Source organism: Aplysia californica, unplaced genomic scaffold (genome assembly GCF_000002075.1).
Source record: "Aplysia californica isolate F4 #8 unplaced genomic scaffold, AplCal3.0 scaffold00411, whole genome shotgun sequence".
In the NCBI taxonomy this organism is placed as follows: Eukaryota; Metazoa; Mollusca; class Gastropoda; order Aplysiida; family Aplysiidae; genus Aplysia; species Aplysia californica.
In genome coordinates this window covers 328348-335563 of record NW_004797681.1, presented here as the reverse complement: position 1 = coordinate 335563, position 7216 = coordinate 328348, and the positions used below count along the sequence as shown (strand labels likewise).

Below are 7216 nucleotides of genomic sequence, written 5' to 3'. Positions count from 1 at the left end.
AAAAAAAAAAATTAAAAAAAAATCATCACCTACCTCTATTTACCCAACAGCGACATTCTGCAAGGTGTTCGTATCGGTGGTGTTGGCCTCGACATGTGCAAGTCTCCGACGCGAGCCGCGAACCTGGTGGCCAACATCCACAGTGGCGACGTCACCCTCAGCAAGGACGGCGAGACTGTTTACCCTCGCCGGATCGACGCGTATGTGGCTACCATGGACACAGAGTCGTCTATCCGTGTGGCTGATGTCCTTACACAGTTAGCTGTGCCACAGGTAGGGCTGGTTGTGTTTGTTGTGGCTGTTCCTATAGTCATAATGGTTCGTCTGTGTTCTAAATAGATAATAATAAATAATAAATAGTATTTGTATAGCGCATATCCCCGCTCAACAGCAGGCTCTATGCGCTTTACACTATATTATTACCCCAGAAGACCATAGAACACTCCGATACATTCTCAGCTTTCTGGGAAGCATACAGTGCAAGCAGCTGATTAAGCGCTCAAACACTAACAAACTGACAAGATCTTTCGCTGTCTATAGCTGGGTACCCATTCCCACCTGGGTGAATTGAGGAAAATTCGTGTAAAGTGCCTTTCCCAAGGACACAAAGTCGGGTCCCTGAATGGATTCGAACCCACGACCTTACGGTTGCGAGTCCGAGAGCCTAACCACTAGGCCACCGACGCCACATAGGGTCTGTTGGGGTAATAACAGTGGTAAAATGTATAGAGCATGCTGTATAGCGTGGGTATGCACAATGTTAATGCAATTAGTATTAAGGTTATCCTCTTTGACATTCTTTCTAATTTTTAAAATAAAATCCTCTTTTACAATCTTTCTACCTGTCATTTAACAATTGTCTTTGACATTCTTTCTCTTTCTTTCATATACTTTGTGCTTCTCATATAAAATCCTCTTTGACATCCTTTCTATTTCTCATATAAAATCCTCTTTGACATCCTTTCTAGTTCTCCTACAAAATCCTCTTTGACATTCTTTCTATTTCTCATATAAAATCCTCTTTGACACCCTTTCTATTTGTTGTATAACAATTTATTCTTTTAGATTCTTTCTATTTGTCATATAGATCTAATAATTTTGTCTATGACATTCTTTCTATTTCCCGCATAAAATTCTCTTTGATATATTTTGCCTTTTAATCATACAAAGTTCTCTTTTTCCACTATCCCTACCCCTGACAGATCAGCTACGGTGCAACAGGCATGGACTTACTAAACAGGAACAAGTACAAATACTTCCTGCGCTCGGTGCCGGCGGATGACAAGCTGGCCAGAGCCATCGTCTCTTACTTGAAAAAGTTCAGCTACACCAATATTCAGGTACACTTTTCTCTCCTACTACACCATTGTTCAGGTACACTTTTCTCTCTAACTACACCAATGTTCAGGTACACTTTTCTCTCCAATTATACCAATGTTCAGGTACACTTTTCTCTCCAATTATACCAATGTTCAGGTACACTTTTCTCTCCAATTACCCCATTGTTCAGGTATACTTTTCTCTCCAATTACCTCATTGTTCAGGTACACTTTTCTCTCCAATTACCCCATTGTTCAGGTATACTTTTCTCTCCAATTACCCCATTGCTCAGGTGCACTTTTCTCTCCAATTATACCCATGTTCAGGTACACTTTTCTTTCCTGCTATAGTGCAGTAAAAAATTTGTGGTGCAACTTACCCTCAAATATCTCTTTAATGGGTGAATCAATGTCACTCATACTTTGTACAGCAGTTTGTATCAATTTGTCTGATCTTAGTCATATTGTTCCACAGTAATTGAGGCTTGTTTAAAAAACTTTCTTCATAAATTTATATAAAATTCTATAAATCTCTGTCATACAAAATATCGGATTGTTCACAGCTTCTCTCACACATTTTGCATACTCACATGGCCTATGTCTCGGCTCACTTATGACACTTTTTAGTGGCAAAACGTGTTACAAAAAATTAATTTTATAGTGAATACATTTTTGCACTATAGGTTCTCAAAACATGTGTTAAATAAGCATAATGTTGCAGTTACAAAAACATGGCAGACTTGCTTTTTAAAACGATATTGCCCCAGCTAAAAACCTTTTGAAATTTGGGTTGCTGCAAAATAGACACCTTTGTAATTTCTATTTTCTGTGTGTCTTTTCCTTTTGTGCTCCAGGTTGTCTACTCGTTTGACGAGATCGGGGAGCCGGGCTTGGAGGAGTTTGAAAAGGTGGCGTTTGTCAACAAGATCTGCGTGGGTCGCAAACATCTCGTGGGTGAGTCGGGGATGGTCAGCGAACAGGAAGCCAGGGCCGTGGTGAACAGGATTTCCAACACACGCAACCCTGAGGATGAGGTGGGTTCTATAGTGTGTTTACTAAGTGGTCTTATCTGTTTGTATTTGCTTTAATTCATAGGTGGTGGACTGCATCAAATGGATGAAAATGGTTTTCTTTCTACTCGAAATTAACAAGCAAGCAATCAAACAAAAAATCTCTTCGCTCAAAATAGAAAAAAACAATTAAAAAATATCTTCCCTTGTCTAATAAGGAACAAAAGAGAATAATACTTCTCTTTACACAAGTAATACAAAAGGGCAAAAAGAAGTTTCTTTTATCAGAAACAAAACATACAAACAACAAAACAGAAAATCTTGTCTTTACTCAACCAAATAAAAAACTTAGTACTTTTAGACACAAAACTTATAAACAAAGCAGAAAATCTTGTCTTTACTCAATACAAACAAACGTACAAATAAGCTTACCAAAAAACCCAACAAACTGACGTCAATCTCCTTCCAACTTTTCAGGTTGTGGTCCTGTGGATGAAGAACCCACTCCCTATACTAGAGGCAGTCAACAATAACGACGAAGTGGCCCGTCATTTTCTGTTTGTAGTGACGGACAAGTGGGGTGCTGACCCAGATTTCCTAAAGATGAGTTCTCTCCAAACTCTTCTGCGGTTCAAGAATCTGGTCACTTTTGACGTGGAGACGGCCGATATTCCAGCGTATGTACCTTGTTTTATTGATGCAATCCAAATCATGAAGATAATATTTAAAAAGAATTTTGTTCAATTAATATCAAAGAGGCACTATTAACTCTTTATTATCCGGGCTATGAGTATACTCGTAACGAGGACCAGTCCGGGCTACGAGTAAACTCGGAAACAGCTATACGGTCACGTCAAACAGCTAGTTCTGCTTGTAATTACTAAAATACACAAATACGGCGATGCTAGCTCTGTCTGAATATTTAAATTTTCCAATGAACAGCGGTTTCTTTGTTTTTGATGGGTGTAGAAGCTTGAAAGATTTCTTGAAAACGCACGTTCACAACCGACGAAGTACTTCTTGAAGTGGCGCTGGGTTGAGAGGGGGAATGAGACTAATTTGATGAAAGTGCCATAAATTCTGTTGTTGATGATAACGAAAAGGAATTAGACTTATCTAATAGCGATTCAGATCATGATGAAAGGGTCAGTACTGGAATTCCTGCAGTTCTGATGGGTAGGGCTTGATCTATAAATCCAAGGGGACGTCGTGGGCGCGGCAATCAGGGTCAAGAGGATAGAATAAACCTCAAAATCTGCATGGTGCAATTGGTGTAATTCCTAACCTCATACATTTACAAAAACTACATTGAATTTTTAACATAACTGCCAAATTTCTTTAAAACCTATGAGTAAATGTTAGAAATACAGCACTTTGAAATATACACACTGAATTCCAACTTGTATGGCAGGCGGCCCCAGGACGGGTGCGGTGTCGGTAGTGTTCCTGGAGGTAGGGCCAAGATAAAAAGAGTTAACTGTATTATTATCATTATTGAAATTATTGTTATCTGCATTATTAATATTAGCATAATTGTTATAATTCTCATTATTATTTTCTTTTCTTCTTTTTCTTCTGTTTTTTCTTCCTCTTCCATTTCCTCTTCCAATTCTTCTTCTTCTCCTCCTCCTCCTCCTCCTTGCTATTGTTGTTGTTATTAATATATAAGACAATAAAGGTTAAAATTATAATAATAATAATAATAATAATAATAATAATAATAATAATAATAATAATTATTATTGTCATTAGTATTTGTTCCTGTTGTTGTTTTTGTTATTGATACACAGGACAATAAAGTTTAAGATTCTTCTTCTTCTTCTTCTTCTTCTTCTTCTTCTTCTTCTTCTTCTTCTTCTTCTTCTTCTTCTTCTTCTTCTTTTTCTTCTTCTTCTTCTTCTCCTCCTCCTCCTCCTCCTCCTCCTCCTCCTCCTCCTCCTCCTCCGCCTCCTCCTCCGCCTCTTCCTCCTCATCCTCATCATCATCATCATCATCATCATCATCATCATCATCATCATCATCATCATCATCATCATCTTAATTGCATTATTATTATTATTTTAATTTCTATGGTTGTTTTTATTGTTTCAGCTATTGTTATTATCATTATAAAGGTTATTATTGTTACTATTGTTATCACCATTATTATTATTATTATTATTATTATTATTATTATTATTATTATTGTTATTGTTATCATCATCATTCTGTTTTCTCAGCTTCGACATGTACCTGGAACACAAAACCCCGGACAACTACCGCTCCAACCCCTGGTTCCAGGAGTACTTCGAGCACCTCCAGGGCTGCTCTTGGGGGGCAGCGGCCGGCGGTGCGGTCAAGCCTTGCGACCCGAGCTCCACCATCCCGCGGGCGGATGAATATGTCCAGGACCCGTACGTCCTTTATGTGATCAATGCTGTGTTCTCGGTGGCGCTGGGACTGGACGACGCCCTCAAGGCCAAGTGTAAAGTGCCAGGCGTGTGTGACCAGTACAGGAATAGTGGAGAGAGGAGGCAAAGGCTGATGACGGGGATTGAGAAGGTGCGTTTGTTTGTTTGTTTGTTTTTTTTTGTTTATTGGATTGATTGTTTGTTTGTTTGTTTTTTGTTTGTTGGATTGATTGTTTGTTTGTTTGTTTGTTGTGTGTGAGTAGTAGAGGAATAGTGGAGAGAGGAGGCAGAGGTTGCCAAGGGGGATTGAAAAGGTGCGTTTGTTTGTTTGTTTTGTTTGTTTGTCTGTTGGGTGGGATGTGAGTGGATGTAGTGGGTGGTTGGTGGGTGCTCTGGTGTGGCTTTCTCATTCTTTCTTATCAAACACCTGTCATCCTGATCTCCCCTTCTTTTTTTATGTTTGTTGCTTTTTTGTAACACATCGAATCTTCGGCACTTATATGACCTTATAGTGTTGCAAGTGCCCTGAAACTGTTACTAAAACTAAAACGAGCGGATAGAGCGGGTGGTTGGAGGGTGCCACCGGTAGGTCCTACTTCTTTACTTTCCCTCTGAGGTTTCTGTTTGTCTGTGTGGGTGGTTGGAGGGTGTCACTGGTAGGTCCTACTTCTTTACTTTCCCTCTGTTGTTTCTGTCTGTCTGTGTGGGTGGTTGGAGGGTGCCAGTGGTAGGTTCTACTTCTTTACTTTCCCTCTGTTGTTTCTGTCTGTCTGTGTGGGTGGTTGGAGGGTGCCACTGGTAGGTCCTACTTCTTTACTTTCCCTCTGTTGTTTCTGTCTGCGCGTCTGACTTTGTTCTAGCTCAAATGACCATTATTGTGCTGATAGGCTTCTCTTTGCTCAAACTCAAATGACCATTATTGTGTGGATAGGCTTCTCTTTGCTCAAACTCAAATGACCATTATTGTGTGGATAGGCTTCTCTTTGCTCAAACTCAAACGAGTGGAGAGGGCATTCAGAGGCAGCTGAAGGGGATTGAGAAGGTGTGTTTGTTTGTTTTGTTTTTTTGTTTGTTTGTTTGTTTGATTGATTGTTTGTCTTTTGTGTGTGAGTGATGTGGGACAAGTGGCGTCGGTGGCCTAGTGGTTAAGCTCTCGGACTCGCAACTGCTAGGTTGTGGGTTCGAATCACGTCAGGGGCCCGACATTGTGTCCTTGGGAAAGGCACTTTGCACAAATTTTCCTCACTTCACTCGGGTGGAAATGGGTACTCGGCTATAGACAGTGAACGATCTTGTCAGTTTGATAGCGTTTGAGCGCGTGAAATCCGCAGCTTGCACTGTATGCTTCCGCGGAAGCCGAGTATGTTTCTGAGTGTTTTCAAAGGGTCTGCTGGGGTAATAATAGTTGTAAAGCGCATAGAGCATGCTCTTGAGCATGGATATGCGCTATATAAATGCAATTATTATTATTATTACAAATGGTGAGAGAGTAGGCAGAGGTTACTGAGGAGGTTTGAGAAGGTTTGTTTGTTTTGTTTTGTTTGTTTGTTTGTTTGTTTGTCTTTTGTGTGTGAGTGATGTGGGACAAGTGGAGAAAGAGTAGGCAGAGGTTGCTGAGGAGGATTGAGAAGGTTTGTTTGCTTTGTTTTGTTTGTTTGTTTGTTTGTTCCTCTGAGTGTTTGTCTGTTTGCCTCTCTGTTTGTTTGCCTCTGTGCTGTGTGTGAATTGTGGAGGGAAGAGTGAGGAGAGATGGCACAGAATGATGAGGGGGATTGAGGGGGTTTGTTTGTTTGTTTGTTCCTTAGTTTGATTATCCGTCGGCTATTTGTGAACTGTATCGGAAAAGTAGGCAAAGGAGACAGAGGTCGTTGAGGGGGATTAACTCTTCAAACCCTGAGTTTTTTCCACAGTTTCCCGGCGTTTTTTCTACATTCACCTAAACCTGATGTCTCATGATAACCCCAAAAGCTTGCCTCCCACTTCTAAATGGCGGAAACAAATGCTTAGTCATTACTAAAAGACTTGGTTCATGAATACTTCAGCAAAACAAGCAAAAACTAGCACTAAATGAAACAAAAATGTTGTTACTAGTATCGGATGCTCAGCGTCCAATGAGGAACTAGGTTATTACCGCCGGACGCGGATGGGGTTTAAAGAGTTAATTTATGATAATGTGATAATTCATGTAATGGTGATGTGTCCTTCTCTCATGTCTCAGGTTATGTACACGGACGACACCCACCAACCATTCTTCTACACGGAGGATGGACAGAGTGACCGTGGCTACCACATCTACAATGTGACCAGTGCATCCGCCACCACTGGTACTGAGTTCTCCTACATGAATGTAAGTATATAATATAGGGCTGTGTTTATCCTCTTTACATTTACCCATTTATATAGATACATACACACACACACGCACGCACACACACACACACACACAATTACACACACTCACACTCACACACACACACACACACACACACACACACAC

General features: G+C 40.3%; 1 protein-coding gene across 1 annotated transcript in view; it reads left to right on the top strand.

Moving 5' to 3' along the window:
* LOC101861377 overlaps positions 1-7216 on the top strand; it is a gene marked incomplete in the record, with an annotated part of 53262 nt that overhangs the window by 23635 nt on the left and 22411 nt on the right. Inside the window, 6 exon segments of the mRNA XM_013085824.2 lie at positions 51-273; positions 1203-1340; positions 2174-2353; positions 2807-3006; positions 4549-4870; positions 6938-7066. Of these exon segments, the coding sequence (XP_012941278.1) occupies positions 51-273; positions 1203-1340; positions 2174-2353; positions 2807-3006; positions 4549-4870; positions 6938-7066 (1192 nt within the window).